Here is a 19,781-nt window from a genome sequence, read left to right on the forward strand (position 1 = left end):
TTATGTGAGCTAATCTCTGACTAAGCTGCAAGTCAGATGAGCTGATACTCTCTGAGGATTTCTTGTCACTTGTCCACCTCTATCAACGCTTTACCATTACTACAGTTCTACACAAGCTGAATAATACCGCATGCCGTCCTCTCCAGTTATGTACATAGCCGTGTTCATTCTGCCCAGTGTATTTGGGACCCATCATTGTTGCACAGCTCCTCTGTATAGAGAGAGGACAGGGATAGCTATACCCTCTCCTAACTGCATCCTACAGAGTTTTATGACCACGCAACATAGGACTTTTTACAGTGAATGCACCTTAAAGGGGTTGTCTGGCCCAGGAGCCAACAATCCTACTGGTCAGAAGGTGTGCCCCATTTAAAAAAAAAAAAAAAAAAAAACACTCCTCTATCCACAGTTCTGCTGTTCCAGCACCAGTGTCCCATTCCTGGCAGGACCAGAAGTGGCTTGGTTCCATGACTGCTGTGGCCAATGACTGGCCTCAGCGGTCACATGTGCTTGAATGGCATGTCACTGTTAGTGATGTGACAGTGACGTGTAGGGACAAGAACAAGCCACTTCCGGTCCAGGTGGGAAGGGATGAGTACTGTGGACTGGCAAGTGGATTTGTTTGCAAGTGGGTTGTCTGCTCCTAGATCGGACAACCCCTTTAAAGGGGTTATCCAAGTTTGAATAACCCCCTCTAGGATGCTTCCTACACATACTTACCTGGTCCACGATGCTGGTTTCTTGTAGAGTTTCTCCACAGTGGCTGCATGTCCCCTGCCGGCTGAAATCAACATCCATCGACGGGGGGGTGAGCAGCCAATAGCAGGCCGCGATGGTGATCAGCCCCCTTGGAGGTAAGTCACCATTGCGGCCTGCTTTTGGATGCAACCCCCTGGCATCGGGGACCAGGTAAGTATGTGCAGGGTCGGGGCTGGGCATCCTAGGGAGGTTTATTCAAACTTAGATAACCCCTTTAAGTGCTGATAGTCCTGACACACAGTGAACTAGTTAACAGACGTGGCTAAAAGTTGTCGATACACAGTGATGTTCCACACGCCTTGTCACCCTCCTCACCTCACAAGGTTCAGAGAACCTTCCGCTTTCATTTCTTCAGTTGGGACTTTCTCTCGGAAATCAAATGTTATAACTTTAGTGGGATCAGAAAGAGCCCTGCAGGGGTACTCCCAAAGAGGATGGGGCTCAGCCTCCCGAGACTCGCGAAAATCTAAAGATTTCTGAAGAGCATATAAATAAATACATAAAACATGACTGTGAACAGTGTATTCGAGAACCGGATACAAATATCTGACAAGAGCCCACTGATTTCAACACCTCGATTATGGCTTAAAATGTTTAGAATCTAAATCACAGCATAATTATAAAAAAGTTATATATCCCAATGACTATCACATGAATCTGTACAAGATCCTCAAGATTCAGAAACACCACAGATACATCTATTGTTTATGACCAGTGCCCTGTTTTTAGTGACGTCTTAAACAGGACACTTCTGTCAGAAAGGAGTATTTTTTTAAACATAATATTCATAGAAAACTATTTTTTAAGAATTTTTGGCCATTTTTCTTTTTCATTTCAGCACAGAAGGATAAAAGTCCTATACAGATAGGGAACTCTTTGTTGTTTTATTGCTGGGGAAAGATGTTATCTGTGAGTATAATAGTAGATTGTAGAATCTGAATAATATATGGCAGCTCTATTGTTACGTTGACAGAACAGTGTGTGGTGATTGAATCTCTACAGGGGGCTCTAACTAGTCGCAGAGATGATCTGACTGAGGATGCTACGTCCACATCTGTGTTCCTAATTCTGGTATTCTCTTCCGGCATAGGAACAGAATAATGGGATTGTTGTATCCGAAATTTGAATGCAGGGGTATTTCGTGCAGTAGAATACCGGTGCTCATGCAGGAAACCCTGTGGACCCCATTATAGTGAATGTTATCCATTGGGCGCCGGTGGTGTAAATGCCAGATACGGCAATTCAAACAAACATTCTGTTCCTATGTTGGAACAGAATACCAGAATTAGGATACAGCCTAAGGCCCCGTTGCCGTATTGCGGACCGCATTTGCGGACCCGCAATACACGGGGGCCGTTCCGTGGGCATTCCACATCACGGATGCGGACCCATTCACTTGTATGGGTCCGCAAATCCGGAAATGTGGAATGGTGCGAAACGGAAGCACAGAACGGAACCCTATGCAAGCACTATGGAGTGCTTCCATGGGGTTTCGTCCCGTACTTCCGTTCCGCAAAAAGATAGGACATGTCCTATCTTTTTGCGGAACGGCCGGATCGCAGACCCATTCAAGTGAATGGGTCCGCGATCTGCTGTGGCTGCCCCACGGACTGTGTTGGTGCATTGCGGCCTGCATTTTGCAGCACGACCACGGGGCGCACACATTCGTGTGCAGGGGGCCTAAGCGAGACTGTTTGCTGTACTAAAGGTCCAAACAAAGAGGAGATCAAAGATCCAGGGCAATAGAATACATGGAGTGACTGAAAAACTAAATTATATCCTGAACATCATACACACACTTTCTTCTATAAAAAACAAACAAAAAAAAACTAATGTCACGTTCGTTCATCACATGGCCTAGATGCAGCTCGGTCCTAATCACATGAATATGGCTGAGCTGCAATACCAAGTACAGCTGCTATCCAATGGTGCTGTGCTTGGTAAGCTGTGCGGAGGCCATAGCACTCAGTGAATTGTCTCGGCCTCTTCAAACAGCTGATCGGCGGGGTTGGGATGCTAAGTGTTGACCTCCTCCGACCAGGTATCGATGACCTATCCTGAAGACAGGTCCTCAATAATAAACACCGTTAAATCTGAATAATTCAGTAAAGAAAATGTCCAACCTTTATCATTTCATCCATAATACTGACATCAAACCCTTCACAATTTCCACATGGACTTCTGATCCTCCAAAGGTCCTAAAGCAGCAGCAATTAGGGGACAGAAAATGAAAAGATGATAAAATACTAAAACAATCTTTACCCCATCCCCATGCAATCTATTAAAGGGCATCTGACAGCAGATCTGTCCCTATGACACTGGCTGACCTGTTCCATGTGCACTTGGCAGCTGAAGACATCTGTATTGGTCCCATGTTCATATGTGCCCGCATTGCTGAGAAAAATTATGTTTTGATATATGTAAATGAGCCACTAGGAGCAACGGGGGCGTTGTCATTACACCTAGAGGCTCTGCTCACTCTGCAACTGCTGTGTCCTCTCCACTTTGATTGACTGGGCCAGACAGTGTAAATGCCATCACGCCCGGCCCTGTCAATCATAGTGGAGATGGCTCGGCAGTTGCAGAGAGAGCAGAGCCTCTAGGTGTAATGGCAACGCCCCCATTGCTCTTAGAGGCTCATTTGCATATAATAAAGCATCATTTTTCTCAGCAATGCGGACACATATGAACATGGGACCAACACAGATGCCTTCAGCTGCCAAGCGCACATGTAACAGGTCAGCCAGTGTCATAGGGAGAGATCTTCTGACAGATGCCCTTTAAGCAGCCGGCTCTTCAGTCGGATTACTGATGAGAAGTCGAGAACAATGTCGACCACATGATCATTACTTTATCTCGTATATCTCCACTTCAGAACCTTTCTTGTGTAAAAGATATTAGCGGCTCAGTTAACAAGATTTTTACAGGTTTTCTACTTTGCGTTGAGTGCTCTTTATCTGGCACTAAGCCATTCATACTGTCAGAGCTTTATAAAAAGAACTGCTAATGGTCAGTAGTATGTCTATGTAGCTGTAGGTAGTGTGGGGTTTCGCTCTGGTAGATAGGGTAAGCGGGCGCAGTACAGAGGCAAAATACAAGTTCTTAACTCAAACGTCAGTGTTTATTCACACTTGCGGCAGTTGCATAAAACAACACTTCACTTTGCAGTCTTGGTGTTAATTCACACATAATGGAAAGTTCATATTGCACAAGTCAACTTGCTGGTAGTTCTGCCTCCAGTAGTCCACAGCAGGCTTTAGGGGGCCTGTTCCTCCTTGCACATGGGTCTCAGCCCACCAGTCCGGCACAAAACCTTAGATCCCAACACAGAGACTCAGCTGCTGAGCCCAGCTGCCTATTTAAGGACAGCCAGGTGCTGCCAAAACCCGGTCCGGCACTTAAACTCCGGGCCGGTATTTGACCTCACCTGGCTGGAAACCAGCCCAGGCGCACATGTTGGGAGGAAAATACCTGCCTTCCCAAAAAAAAAACCTCCCTGTGTCACAGTTGTCAGATTTGGATAACAAGCTTTTTTCCAACCCAGAAATGTCTGATAACTGGGGACAAAAGATTGTATTTCACTGCACAGAAAAAATAGCATTTAGGTTCAAATTCCTCTTCAAATAGCTTAAAACATGACGTGAAAAGAAAATCAGTGAAGGAAATCCATTAAGAAATAGCATACTTGCCCATGGGTTGTGTCTGTTACCGCAGCTCTGTGTGGCGCAGTTTTTTTTTTAAAGACAGCAGCCATGTTTTTTAATCCTGGACAACAAATGTACCATATAAGCGCCAATAGACGTCTTTGCGTGAAAGATCCATTTGAGCTCTAGATCTAATCTGAAGGGTTTTAGAAGCATCTATTCCCCATTTCAGTGTTCCACATGCTGAATTCTAACTTCTCCCTGAAGAGTGATCACCATCAATAACTGACAGTGATTTCCCCGTCGCCAGGGAATCTGAACGTACAAGCAACCATGCAGGCCGCCCAGGTAATGAGTGGGGATAGAGTCTATTGAAGGCATCTGATGCGTGACTCCAATACATGGGGACGGAGTCATGAAAGGACAAGATAAAACTGTGCGTTTTAAAGAACTCAAGATACTGGGAGCAGACGCTCTATACGGCACAACTGGTCACATCTTCTTTTAAATTGAGAACAAAGACACAATCAATTCTCTCTGATGTCAGCAGAATAAAACGACCAGTGTTATATCTGCTGAGGTGCACGGCAGGGACAAGAAGCATTTACTACAAGCAGTTAATTATACTACTGTTTATCTCTAAAGGCTCTTTTACACGGGCCAATGACCAGGGCAATTATTACGAGGAGCGCTCCTTCCCGATAATGCCCTGTGTAAAGGTGCTGCTCATTCACTAGGTGAAAAGACCGCTGGAGCGTGCACCTAAACCATGATTTCTGGGCAGCAGTATTACAGTGGTGTGTTCAGTGGTGATTGCCGATGACTGCCTGCAAAGTTGGCCTGTGTAAAGGGGCCTTTACAAAGCAAGTACATGGGATCATATAAGGGGAACAACATCAACATATGAAAGGCGATTTATTGTATGTTAAATAACTACCTCTAGGTGACACAGAACATGGCTGCCTGTCTCTAGGTGACACAGAACATGGCTGCCTGTCTCTAGGTGACACAGAACATGGCTGCCTGTCTCTAGGTGACACAGAACATGGCTGCCTGTCTCTAGGTGACACAGAACATGGCTGCCTGTCTCTAGGTGACACAGAACATGGCTGCCTGTCTGTAGGGGACACAGAACATGGCTGCCTGTCTCTAGGTGACACAGAACATGGCTGCCTGTCTGTAGGGGACACAGAACATGGCTGCCTGTCTCTAGGTGACACAGAACATGGCTGCCTGTCTCTAGGTGACAAAGAACATGCTGCCTGTCTCTAGGTGACACAGAACATGGCTGCCTTTTCAGCGGCCCCATAGAAATGAATGGAGGGCGGCTGAGCACAACCTTCAGGGATCTGTTCTCGATGTAGGTGCAGGTCCCAGAGGTGGGATCCGCACCTATCAGACAATGGGGGCATATTCTAGCGATTTGTCCCCATTGTCTGAGATGGGAATACCCCTTTAACCACCTCAGGACCGCCGTACGCAGGATTGCGTCCTGCCGGCGGTCCTGCTCTTCTGGGTGGACGCATATACGCGTCCTCCCGCGAGAGCCGAGATTTCCTGTGAACGCGCGCGCTCACAGGAACGGAAGGTAAGCGAGTGGATCTCCAGCCTGCCAGCGGCGATCGCTCGCTGGCAGGCTGGAGATCCGAATTTTTTAACCCCTAACAGGTATATTAGACGCTGTTTTCATAACAGCGTCTAATATACCTCCTACCTGGTCCTCTGGTGGTCCCTTTTGTTAGGATCGACCACCAGAGGACTCAGGTAGGTAAGTACAGTAGCACCAAACACCACACTACACTACACCCCCTCCCCCCCCCGTCACTTATTAACCCCTTATAAACCCCTGATCACCCATGATCACCCCATATAAACTTCCTGATCACCCCCCTGTCATTGATCACCGCCCTGTCATTGATCACCCCCCTGTCAGGCTCCGTTCAGACGTCCGTATGATTTTTACGGATCCACGGATACATGGATCGGATCCGCAAAAAGCATACGGACGTCTGAATGGAGCCTTACAGGGGGGTGATCAATGACAGGCGGGTGATCACCCATATACACTCCCTGATCACCCCCTGTCATTGATCACCCCCCTGTCATTGATCACTCCCCTGTAAGGCTCCATTCAGACGTCCGCATGATTTTTACGGATCCATGGATACATGGATCGGATCCGCAAAACACATGCGGACGTCTGAATGGAGCCTTACAGGGGGTGATCAATGACAGGCGGGTGATCACCCATATACACTCCCTGATCACCCCCCTGTCATTGATAACCCCCCTGTAAGGCTCCATTCAGACGTCCGCATGCGTTTTGTGGATCCGATCCATGTATCCATGGATCCGTAAAAAATCATGCGGATGTCTGAATGGAGCCTTATAGGGGGGGTGATCAGTGACAGGGGGGTGATCACCCTGATTACCCTGATCACCCCCTGTCATTGATAACCCCCCTGTAAGGCTCCATTCAGACGTCCGCATGCGTTCTGTGGATCCGATCCATGTATCCATGGATCCGTAAAAAATCATGCGGATGTCTGAATGGAGCCTTACAGGGGGGGTGATCAGTGACAGGGGGGTGATCACCCTGATCACCCCCTGTCATTGATAACCCCCCTGTAAGGCTCCATTCAGACGTCCGCATGCGTTCTGTGGATCCGATCCATGTATCCATGGATCCGTAAAAAATCATGCGGATGTCTGAATGGAGCCTTACAGGGGGGGTGATCAGTGACAGGGGGGTGATCACCCTGATTACCCTGATCACCCCCTGTCATTGATAACCCCCCTGTAAGGCTCCATTCAGACGTCCGCATGCGTTCTGTGGATCCGATCCATGTATCCATGGATCCGTAAAAAATCATGCGGATGTCTGAATGGAGCCTTACATGGGGGGTGATCAGTGACAGGGGGGTGATTACCCTGATCACCCCCTGTCATTGATAACCCCCCTGTAAGGCTCCATTCAGACGTCCGCATGCGTTTTGTGGATCCGATCCATGTATCCATGGATCCGTAAAAAATCATGTGGATGTCTGAATGGAGCCTTACAGGGGGGGTGATCAGTGACAGGGGGGTGATCACCCTGATTACCCTGATCACCCCCTGTCATCGATAACCCCCCTGTAAGGCTCCATTCAGACGTCCGCATGCGTTTTGTGGATCCGATCCATGTATCCATGGATCCGTAAAAAATCATGCGGATGTCTGAATGGAGCCTTACAGGGGGGGGGTGATCAATGACAGGGGGGTGATCAGGGAGTCTATATGGGTGATCACCCCCCTGTCATTGATCACCCCCCTGTCATTGATCACCCCCCCCCCCCCCCCCTGGTAAGGCTCCATTTAGACATTTTTTTTGGCACAAGTTAGCGGAAATTTTTTGTTTGTTTTTGTTTTTGTTTTTTCTTACTAAGTCTCATATTCTACTAACTTGTGTCAAAAAATAAAATCTCCCATGAACTCACCATACCCCTCACGGAATCCAAATGCGTAAACATTTTTAGACATTTATATTCCAGACTTCTTCTCACGCTTTAGGGCCCCTAAAAAGCCAGGGCAGTATAAATACCCCACATGTGACCCCATTTCGGAAAGAAGACACCCCAAGGTATTCCGTGAGGGGCATATTGAGTCCATGAAAGATTGAAATTTTTGTCCTAAGTTAGCGGAAAGTGAGACTTTGTGAGAAAAAAACAAAAAAAAATCTATATCCGCTAACTTATGCAAAAAAAAAAAAATTCTAGGAACTCGCCATGCCCCTCATTGAATACCTTGGGGTGTCTTCTTTCCAAAGTGGGGTCACATGTGGGGTATTTATACTGCCCTGGCTTTTTAGGGGCCCGAAAGTGTGAGAAGAAGTCTGGGATCCAAATGTCTAAAAATGCCCTCCTAAAAGGAATTTGGGCCCCTTTGCGCATCTAGGCTGCAAAAAAGTGTGACACATCTGGTATCGCCGTACTCAGGAGAAGTTGGGCAATGTGTTTTGGGGTGTCATTTTACATATACCCATGCTGGGTGAGAAAAATATCTTGGTCAAATGCCAACTTTGTATAAAAAAATGGGAAAAGTTGTCTTTTGCCAAGATATTTCTCTCACCCAGCATGGGTATATGTAAAATGACACCCCAAAACACATTCCCCAACTTCTCCTGAGTACGGCGATACCAGATGTGTGACACTTTTTTGATGCCAAGGTGGGCAAAGGGGCACATATTCCAAAGTGCACCTTTCGGATTTCACCGGTCATTTTTTACACATTTTGATTGCAAAGTTCTTCTCACACATTTGGGCCCCTAAATTGCCAGGGCAGTATAACTACGCCACAAGTGACCCCATTTTGGAAAGAAGACACCCCAAGGTATTCCGTGAGGGGCATGGCGAGTTCCTCAAATTTTTTATTTTTTGTCGCAAGTTAGTGGAATATGAGACTTTGTAAGGAAAAAAGAGAAAAAAAAAAAAATCATCATTTTCCGCTAACTTGTGACAAAAAATAAAAAATTCTAGGAACTCGCCATGCCCCTCACGGAATACCTTGGGGTGTCTTCTTTCCAAAATGGGGTCACTTGTGGCGTAGTTATACTGCCCTGGCAATTTAGGGGCCCAAATGTGTGAGAAGTACCTTGCAATCAAAATGTGTAAAAAATGGCCTGCAAAATCTGAAAGGTGCACTTTGGAATATGTGCCCCTTTGCCCACCTTGGCTGCAAAAAAGTGTCACACATGTGGTATCGCCGTACTCAGGAGAAGTTGGGGAATGTGTTTTGGGGTGTCATTTTACATATACCCATGCTGGATGAGAGAAATATCTTGGCAAAAGACAACTTTTCCCATTTTTTTATACAAAGTTGGCATTTGACCAAGATATTTTTCTCACCCAGCATGGGTATATGTAAAATGACACCCCAAAACACATTCCCCAACTTCTCCTGAGTACGGCGATACCAGATGTGTGACACTTTTTTGCTGCCAAGGTGGGCAAAGGGGCACATATTCCAAAGTGCACCTTTCGGATTTCACCGGTCATTTTTTACACATTTTGATTGCAAAGTTCTTCTCACACATATGGGCCCCTAAATTGCCAGGGCAGTATAACTACCCCACAAGTGACCCCATTTTGGAAAGAAGACACCCCAAGGTATTCCGTGAGGGGCATGGCGAGTTCCTAGAATTTTTTATTTTTTGTCGCAAGTTAGTGGAATATGAGACTTTGTAAGAAAAAAAATAAATAAATAAAATCATCATCATTTTCCGCTAACTTGTGACAAAAAATAAAAAGTTCTATGAACTCACTATGCCCATCAGCGAATACCTTAGGGTGTCTACTTTCCGAAATGGGGTCATTTGTGGGGGTTTTCTACTGTTTGGGCATTGTAGAACCTCAGGAAACATGACAGGTGCTCAGAAAGTCAGAGCTGTTTCAAAAAGCGGAAATTCACATTTTTGTACCATAGTTTGTAAATGCTATAACTTTTACCCAAACCATTTTTTTTTTTTGCCCAAACATTTTTTTTTTATCAAAGACATGTAGAACAATAAATTTGGCGAAAAATTTATATATGGATGTCGTTTTTTTTGCAAAATTTTACATCTGAAAGTGAAAAATGTCATTTTTTTGCAAAAAAAATCGTTACATTTTGATTAATAACAAAAAAAGTAAAAATGTCAGCAGCAATAAAATACCACCAAATGAAAGCTCCATTAGTGAGAAGAAAAGGAGGTAAAATTCATTTGGGTGGTAAGTTGCATGACCGAGCGATAAACGGTGAAAGGAGTGTAGTGCCGAAGTGTAAAAAGTGCTCTGGTCATGAAGGGGGTTTCACCTAGCGGGGCTGAAGTGGTTAAGAGCTCAATTGCATCCTTTTCTTTTTAAAATGTTTTTTTAGTGTTGATCTTTAAGAATTGGTTCCAGAACCCATTATAAAGTTGGGAGATGGTTAAGTTATGTGAGCGTTTCTCAACTCCAGTCCTCAGGACCCACCTTCCGGTCATAATTCCGGTAAGAATATCCCACAGAATGAACACCTGTGGCAAGTCCTGATGCATGGACACTAATTATATAACCTGCTCAATACTAAGGAAATCCTGAAAACATGACAGGCAGGTTGGCCCTGAGGACTGGAGTTGAGGATGATCTAAAGAATGCGTGTTTGCTTCTTGAGTAATACCTATAGTTCTGGATTTACAGAATCCATGTATTTGGAGAATATAAGAATCATCTTCTTATTCTTTATTATTTCTGTCTAGTTCAAGGTATGGAAGGGGTGACCACCTCTTTAAGAGGGCGTAATCATGTGTGCAAAATGTTTTATCGTGAATTATTCTTGATGTTTTTCCCTCAATAGTGGCTTTCCCGTAGGACTGTATATACGATCCTATTCTCTATTAATGTAGGAGACCAAATATTTCAAGGATGACTTTTTCTTACCTATGTATTTATTTGTGCACATAGGGGAGATTTATTATCTCCCTGCGCTAGAAAAGTGGCCTTAAACAATCACAAACACGTGTTTGCGACTTCTTATATGTGAATTTTTACAAAACCAATTCACAAAGGGCAGTTTTATAACGTCCTCACCACTTTTCATAAAGGGGGTGTGACAAGGGCAGGAAGCGGTCTGACAAGAACAGGAAGGGGTGTGACAAGAACAGGAAGGGGTGTGACAAGAACAGGAAGGGGTGTAACAAGAACTGGAAGGGGTGTGACAAGAACTGGAAGGGGTGTGACCGGCCACCACTACAACTTTATCTTCATTTACACAAGTTTTTTGGCACAAATGAATTCAGAAATCTACGGCAGCTCTGAGCTGCTGAAGATTTCTGCTTAGGCGCATGGACTGCCGGAGGATGCGCCTAATTTATGACGAGGCCTGCATCTATCCTGAGGATAGATCATCAATATTAAAAGCCCGGAGAAGCCCTTTAAAAGAGGATCTATAGCAGCTGGGGCAATGTATCATAAGATCTGAGACTTTATATGGTCACATAACTGCAATGTAACATTCTTATATGTTAAGGTCACTTTACATTGGTTGATTTATCAGACAATTGTCGGGAAGGAAGAGTTGCTTGCGGACAATCGCCTGCTCCTCTGTGGAGGAGGCCGATGTATTTACATGCAGCGATCTCCTCCACAGTATGGGGTGGAGTGATTGCTAATGTCATCACTCGTCCCCATACAGCAGAGTGTGTTTAGACGGCACAATCTGCTTCTGGCAAACAATGATTTTGGTGACTGCGCAAAAGATGATATTACCTGATAAACCAGTGTTTCGTAGTCGGCGGCACCTTTACACAGAAGATAATCGCTGTCTTCTGTAAGCGATTACCTGGCCAATTGTAGACCCGTGTAAAGATTCCCCAGTGCTACAGCAACTGAATGGAGCAGTTCTATTCTGTTTCCAGAATCCGTAACACGTGGCTTCTCTGCACCTAAAGCTAGATATGTGCAATACTTGTCACGTCATCTACAGTGACCCAGCACCCACATCTGCTAGACGGAAAAAAGGGAAGATACCTTCTTTAACTTGGAAGTCTACACTTACCTTAAATTCAACAGCCAACACATATAAAGAAGCAGACATGGGGAGGACGGCGCAGTCCTCAGCCAAGTTGTCAGACAGAGCCGTACGGGAGTACCAGAAACACAGGTTGTGCCATGGTAGGAGGCTGGTGGTGAAAAAGGGCTCCCCAATCAGAGCAGTTAGCTAAAAAGCAAGGTCAAAAAGGTTATATCACGTATACACAGATGTCAACAAGGCTATGTTCACACTAGCATCACACTTTCAGTTTTAACAGCTCAGAAAATAGGAATCTTCCATTATCATCTGTTCAGCTTTAGGACTCCTTGCTACAACTTTTCTAGGGAGCACATTGATAATATACAAAAAGAATGTCACAGGTCCCCATAGCTGGAAATCTCCAGTGTGTCAGTGACAAAATGCCACATTGCCTTCATTCTAGGAAGAGGCTAGGGACCCAGTACACAGGCCTCATCAACGTCATCGTAGAACACGTCCATAATATGCAAAAAATTCAAGAAATCTGACATCTCCAAAACGCCCCCCAAACTACAGTAAGCGGTGTATAGTGTAAGTGACGCCAAGTCCGGGAATGTCATTTTTATCGTCATACTGTATTTTGATGCTGCGCTCCCACAGACCAGCAGTAAAACGCATTGAGAGGACTCCTGGGCTGAACACATAATTAGTGTTGAGCGAACTTGTGTTTTTAGTTCGGCGTCTAAAGTTCGGGTTCGGGTTATCAAAGAATCACGTTATGGATTCCGCTACTACGGACCATAACGGAATTTAGAATCCATAACGCGATTCTTCGATAATCCAAACCCGAACTTTAGACGCCGAACTTAAAACACAAGTTCGCTCAACACTACACATAATGAGTCCTCTCAATACATGTTACTTCAGTTTTGTTGGCACACAATGTCGTAATGCAAGTGAGTATGAAGATAAGAATTATCTTACACTATACACCGCTCTAGTTTGGAGGGCATTTTGGAGCTGATGATTTAATTCCATCAAGCTAATGTAGTATCGCAGAAGTCTGGTACAATGTATCATGTCCAGGAGAGGGGAGACAATGTACTTATCTCAGGATTGGCTGCACTGATACACTGTAACAGACTGGACGGGTTTTCTCTGAATGTATGCAGCTAGTACTTCCATTGATGACAGCAAGCGGAGATCATGAGGACGGTAAAACAAAGTATATTGAAATGTTTTTGTTGAGTTTTCTTTACATAACACTTGACAACCCTTCAACGGCTGTCCTCTCAGTTAACCACTTAAAAGGGGTTAGTTCGACACTAGCAAATGCTCCATCATATGCCGGGCCCCTCACACTGATTCTACTTACCTGGCTCACCGTGCCGCTAGGGAGGCTCATCCCCGTCACCGCCTGCCCCCCCCCCCCCCCCCCAGATGTTTTCATCGCAGTGGCCGTGCGGTGACCAGGAGCAGCGAAGTGAGCGAGGAGCCCGGTAAGTACAATCAGTGTGAGGGGCCCGGGCATATGGGGCAGCATTTGTTAGTGTTGTGTCACCTCTCCTGACATGTCTGTTTTAGTAACTACTTGCATTCCCCATGTAATAATTCTGGAGCACCTTTTCTTATAACTTTATATAAATTCTGCGTTATTCCTCTCTTACTCCTGCTACACGTTTATGAATAAAGGTACAGGTTGGGGGGGATGTCCCTGCACAGTCTGACCATGGCAGCACTGAATGCATAGTGTCCGACTGTGCAGGGCCTCACACCCAGTTGTACCTTTCTTCATAAACTTCTATCAGGAACAACAGAGGAATAGCACAACATAGAGTCAAAAGAAGACATGCTCCAGAATTGCCATTTCATGTGGAATACAATTATGTCAGGAGAGGTGAATGGTCCTCTTTAAGGTCCACTGACCACATTTTATTTATTTTTTTGTCTTCTGTTTTAGTTCGCGTATCTGTATATTTCAATACATTACTACAAGTGTATGTAAAATGCACAGGTCCTTTTAGGGAATTCCTAAGGTACATGTATGCCCTAGCAAGTAATACTGCTGACACTACTGGGCGTCTTGCTTAGGCTTCAGCTGTTTGAGGAGGCAGCAGTGCTCCCGTGAGCACCGCAGCTTCCTCGCAGCTAACCCATCACAGCGCAGTATATTGTATAATGGCTGTGCATGGTATTGCAGCCCTGGCCTATTCACTTGAATGGGACTGAGCTGCACCTAAGCAATGTAATGAACTGGCCTAGGAAGAGGCCCTATGCACTCAGAGTGCTGCTGCCTCTTTGTGCAGCTGATCGGTGGAGGTCCCAGGAGGTGGACCTCCACTGATCTCATATTGGTGACCTATTCTAAGGACAGGTCAACCATATGTAAATCCCAGAGAACCCCCTTTAAGACTTGGTGGAGGACTAAATAAGTGGTGTAAGAAATGTAAGGGACATTTATTCCAGTAACGTGTTCTGTGTTTAAGGGGTTTCCTCGCAATCATTTATCACCTTTCCACAAGACAGATGTCCGATTGCTGGGGTCCACACCACCTACTAGAACGTCCACTCCTCCTCCCTGCATGACCACAGTGAATAGGAGTTTGAATGTCCATTCAATGTCTAGGTGGCTAATGGAAACAGCAGAGTGCTGAACGGAGTCGTCTCCATCAATCCTATCCCTGGGTTCACACCTGAGCGTTTCTGAAACGCGCGTTTTACTCGCGTATTTGTCACGCGTTTTTTGAAATAGTAAACGCGCGTTTGTGTGATTGACTGCAGTGTTGTCCAATGAGTCTATGGCCAAAACGCGCGACAAACGCCCCAAAAAAAGCTCAAGAACTTGTTTATGCGTTGGGCGTTTTACAGCGCGTTCAAACGCGCTGTAAAACGCTCAAGTGTGAACCAGGGCCATAGGGAAGCATTGGTTTTTATGTGTTGAGCGTTTTACAGCGCGTTTGAACGCGCTGTAAAACGCCCAACGCATAAACTTAGGGTATAAGATTTTGAAAGGAGCAGCAGGGCACACGTAGTCGTGCAGTAAAGAGGACCGGAGACCTTATTTTAGTGATTGGTGGAGGACCCAAGTGGTCAGACATTTATGACTGATCCTATAGAAACATAATAAATGTTCATTGTTGGGTAGCCCCTTTAAACTTCCATATGCTCAAAACACGTGTGGTCCTTTGCAGGAACGTGATATAGGCATAATATGGGCACATATAATTTCCTAAAAGGGACAAGACAGATAAACCAATTATTTGACAGCAAAGTGGCCGGTAGGTTGGTTTCCGATCTGATTATATGCCACATAGACAATTGACTCTGTTACCTTCCTTTCCCCAAGATCAGCCGCAGTAAGTTTATCTGGAGATTTCTGTAAGATGTGAATTGAGTCTTTGAGGTGGTTGATTTGCAAAATCTGTACGAAGAAAGAGTAAAGAGCCAAATTAGACAATGATTCCAACAAATCTATTAGGGAATTCTGGGTTGCTCGATGGGGACCTTCATCTATTCGCCAGGAGGATTTCCTAAACCCCCAATGTATTATATAGACAGCCCAATTAGTCCTGTATTTCCCCTGTGGTAGAGCAGCAGGGGAATTGCTTCCAGGTTCCCCTGCAGATTACGGCTTATAGCTCGGAGGTCCCAGCAGCAGGATATCTTGTGAACAACTTACTCTCACAATAATTAGCTGTAAAAAGCGGATAACTCCTTAAACCTTTCAGGAAAACCCAAGTCCATATGGCTTAATAGGGCTTATAGCCATTACAAGAGCCTCCGCTCCCCTCCCTGCAGTAATCCTGGGAGAGGAGGTCTCTGCGTGACCATATATTACGTAAGCTGTAGGGGAAAATGTGCCGACACTGCTGTGTCCCCGAACGATAGTAGCTGATTCAGCACGCAGACCCCTGGTGATCAGCTCATCATCATCATTGTCCTAATGAGACAATTATATTAATGAAAGCTGTCTGGCCTAGAAAATCCATTTTCAAATTCCTTATTAAGGTATTCTGATTTAATAGGCGGATGTCTCCAATTCGAGACCTCCAACAATTAGCTAGAAGAGAGGGGCAACAAAGAGAGTCTCCCCGCGGGCAAGTCTGTGGCGACACGCTGATTTCAATAGGCGCCGCGTTACGCTTAATGTACCTGCAGGGAAAATGAACACTTGCTACCTCGTACATTGCAGACCAAAGCTGGATGCAGTAGGACAACCTATCGTCAGCTTATTTTGGGGTACTTTTCCAACAAAAAGCTTGTAAGATGCCAACAACCTCCTAACTTTATTAAAGTAAGATTCAGATATAACGGAGACATAAAACAGTGTCACGGTAGAATTTTTGTATGATCCTTAAACAAAGGACCTGACCATGTTGTCTGCAATGAAGACACGACTCATGTTTGTACTTGAGTGTTCCTCTTCTGACCCCAAACAGCAGAAGACCCCCCCTTTTATTAGCAAAAAGCTGGGTGTCACCCTTACAACCTAAAAATACAAATGAACCAATAGGATTGTGACGTGTCTTTTAAAAAAAGAGCGACGTCTATATCCTCATAGAATGCATCTGGACGCAATTGGGATACTCTAGGTGGGAACACCAAGACAAAGGAATTCGCCTCTGTAGCCATCTAGCTTTTATACCAACTATTGCAACCAAGGTATATATTTAATTATGTTTAATTAATCCTACTATATCAACAGCTTAGAAGTGATATGTGAAGCGGTGCCATGACTCCCTCTAGTGTCAGGAAGTATGCTTTACACCTGTGCAAAATGAAAAACATGACCACTACAGCAGGGGCGTAGCTATAGGGGAAGCAGAGGATGTGGCTGCTTTGTGGCCCGATCTCACAAGGGGCCCACCTAGGAGATGGACTAAAAGATTTTATTGTACATTATGCAATGAGATTATATACAGCGACTCTATAGGAAACGGACAGAGCGGCTGCCGGGCCTCGTCTCAGAGCGCGATCTTGACTAGACTCAGTGGGGGTTGCACAAGAGTCAGGAGATGCGAAGAAGTTGCTGGGAGAGGACCCGTTCAAATATTTGCTGTGGGGCCCGGTCATTTCTAGTTATGTCACTGCACTACAGAAGCATGTACAGTGGATGCAAAAGTCTACACTGTTAAAATGTAAGGTTTCTGTGATGTAAAAAAATGAGACAACGATAAATTATTTCAGAACTTTTTCCACCTTTAATGTGACCTATAAACTGTACCACTCAATTGAAAAGCAAACTGAGGGAAGAAAAAATATAAAAATAAAATAATATGGTTGCATAAGTGTGCACACCCTTAAACTAATACTTTGTTGAAGCACCTTTTGATTTTATTGCAGCACTCAGTCTTTTTGGGTATGAGTCTATCATCATGGCACATTTTGACTTGGCAAGATTTGCCCGCTCTTCTTTTCAAAAACACTCCAAATCTGTCAGATTGCAAGGGCATCTCCTGTGCACAGCCCTCTTCAGATCACTCCACAGATTTTCAAATCGGATTCAGGTCTGGGCTCTGGCTGGGCCATTCCAAAACTTTGATCTTCTTCTGGTGAAGCCATTCCTTTGTTGATTTGGATGTATGCTTTGGGTCGTTGCCATGTTGAAAGATGAAGTTCCTCTTCATGTTCAGCTTTCTAGCAGAAGCCTGAAGGTTTTGTGCCAATATTGACTGGTATTTGGAACTGTTCATAATTCCCTCGAGCTTAACTAAGGCCCCAGTTCCAACTGAAAAAAAAAGCCCCTTGGCATGATGCTGCCACCACCATGCTCCACTGTGGGTATGGTGTTCTTTTGGTGATGTGCAGTGTTGTTTTTGCGCCAAACATATCTTTTGGAATTATGGCCAAAAAGTTTAACCTTGGTTTTATCAGACAAGAACACCTTTTTCCACATGCTTTTGGGAGACTTCAGATGTGTTTTTGCAAAATGTAGCCTGGCTTGGATGTTTTTCTTGGTAAGAAAAGGCTTTCGTCTTGCCACTCTACCCCATTGCCCAGACATATGAAGAATACGGGAGATTGTTGTCACATGTACCACACAACCAGTACTTGCCAGGTATTCCTGCAGCTTCTTTATTGTTGCTGTAGGCCTCTTGGTCGCCTCCCAGACCAGTTTTCTTCTCATCTTTTCATCAATTATGGAGGGACGTCCAGTTCTTGGTAATGTCACTGTTGTGCCATATTTTCTCCACTTGATGACTGTCTTCACTGTGCTCCATGGTATAGCTAAGGCCTCTTTCACACGGGCGTCATGTTTTTTGCCCGGATAAGAGGCGGCTGCGTTGCGGGAAAATGCAGATTTTTCTCACCCAAGTGTAAAACATTGTAATGCGTTTTGAGAAAAATCGACATGTTTGGTACCCATACCCGAACTTCTTCACAGAAGTTCGGGATTGGGTTAGGTCCTGGGTAGATTGTATTATTTTCCCTTATAACAGGGTTATAAGGGAAAATAATAGCATTCTGAATACAGAATGCATAGTACAATAGCGCTGGAGGGGTTAATTTTTTTATTTTATTTTTTTAACTCACCTTAATCCACTTGCTCCCGCAGCCCGGCTTCTCTTCTGTCTTTTTCTTTGCTGTGTGCAGGAAAAGGACCTGTGGTGAGGTCACTCCGGTCATCACATGATCCATCACCATGGTAAAAGATTATGTGATGGATCATGTGATGACCGGAGTGACGTCACCACAGGTCCTTTTCCTGCACACAGCAAAAAAGAAGACAGAAGAGAAGCCGGGCTGCGGGAGCAAGTGGATTAAGGCGAGTTAATTTTTTTTAATCCTTTCAGCGCTATTGTACTATGCATTCTGTAATAGGAATGCTATTATTTTCCCTTATTACCATGTTATAAGGGAAAATAATAATGATCGGGTCCCCATCCAGATCGTCTCCTAGTAACCGTGCGTGAAAATCGCACCGCATCCGCACTTGCTTGTGGATGCTTGCGATTTTCACGCAGCCCTTATCACTTCTATGGGGCCTGCGTTGCGTGATAAACGCACAATAAAGAGCATGCTGCGATTTTTACGCAACGCATAAGTGATGCGTTAAAATCACTGCTCATGTGCACAGCCCGATAGAAATGAATGGGTCCGGATTCAGTGCGGGTGCAATGCGTTCGCCCGTGTGAAAGGGGAATAATGCCTTGGAATTTCTTTTGTACCCTTCTCCTGACTGATACCTTTTAACAATGAGATCCCTCTGATGCTTTGAAGCTCTCTGTGGAGCATGGCTTTTGCTGTGGGATGCGACTAAGAAAATTTCAGGAAAGGCCAACTAGAGCAGCTGAACTTTATTTGGGGTTAAGCAGGCACTTTAAATGATGTCAGGTGTATGGTGACTCCTATTTAACATGATTTTGAATGTGATTGCTTAATTCTGAACACAGCTACATCCCCAGTTATAGGGTGTGCACACTTATGCAACCACATTATTTTAGTTTTTCTTCCCTCCACCTAAAAGATTTCAGTTTGTTTTTCAATTGAGTTGTACAGTTTATAGGTCACATTAAAGGTGGAAAAAGTTCTGAAATGATTTATCTTTGTTTCATTTTTTTTTACAGCACAGCACCCTGACATTTTAACAGGGGTGTGTAAACTTTTTATATCCACTGTATAATACTAAAGTCCATTGACAATGTGGCCTGTGACTACATGTATGTGATGTCAAAATGACCAATCAATGAAGTATAAGGGAAATCCTAGAGCGAATATATTGGTGAGTGACCCTTTTTTATGCTATAGCAACCCATCAGATTCCAGGCGTTCATACGGCCTCTGCAAAAAGAGAGATGGAATTTGGTTTATCCCCCCACTACTCATATGAAAGCCTCAGGCCAGGAACATCAGCTCACGCGCCAACAATCT

At 44.7% G+C, this 19,781-nt stretch overlaps 1 protein-coding gene across 1 annotated transcript in view; it reads right to left on the reverse strand.

Moving 5' to 3' along the window:
- Positions 1-19,781, reverse strand: part of PRMT7 (protein arginine methyltransferase 7) — a 63,045-nt gene that overhangs the window by 6,665 nt on the left and 36,599 nt on the right. The window contains exons 13-16 of the mRNA XM_044269532.1: positions 15,241-15,330; positions 11,955-12,116; positions 2,883-2,957; positions 1,075-1,235 (exon numbers count right to left, since the gene is read on the reverse strand). Coding sequence (XP_044125467.1) covers positions 1,075-1,235; positions 2,883-2,957; positions 11,955-12,116; positions 15,241-15,330 — 488 coding nt within the window. The remainder of the gene's footprint in view (positions 1-1,074; positions 1,236-2,882; positions 2,958-11,954; positions 12,117-15,240; positions 15,331-19,781) is intronic.

Source organism: Bufo gargarizans, chromosome 10 (genome assembly GCF_014858855.1).
Source record: "Bufo gargarizans isolate SCDJY-AF-19 chromosome 10, ASM1485885v1, whole genome shotgun sequence".
Classification (NCBI taxonomy): Eukaryota; Metazoa; Chordata; class Amphibia; order Anura; family Bufonidae; genus Bufo; species Bufo gargarizans.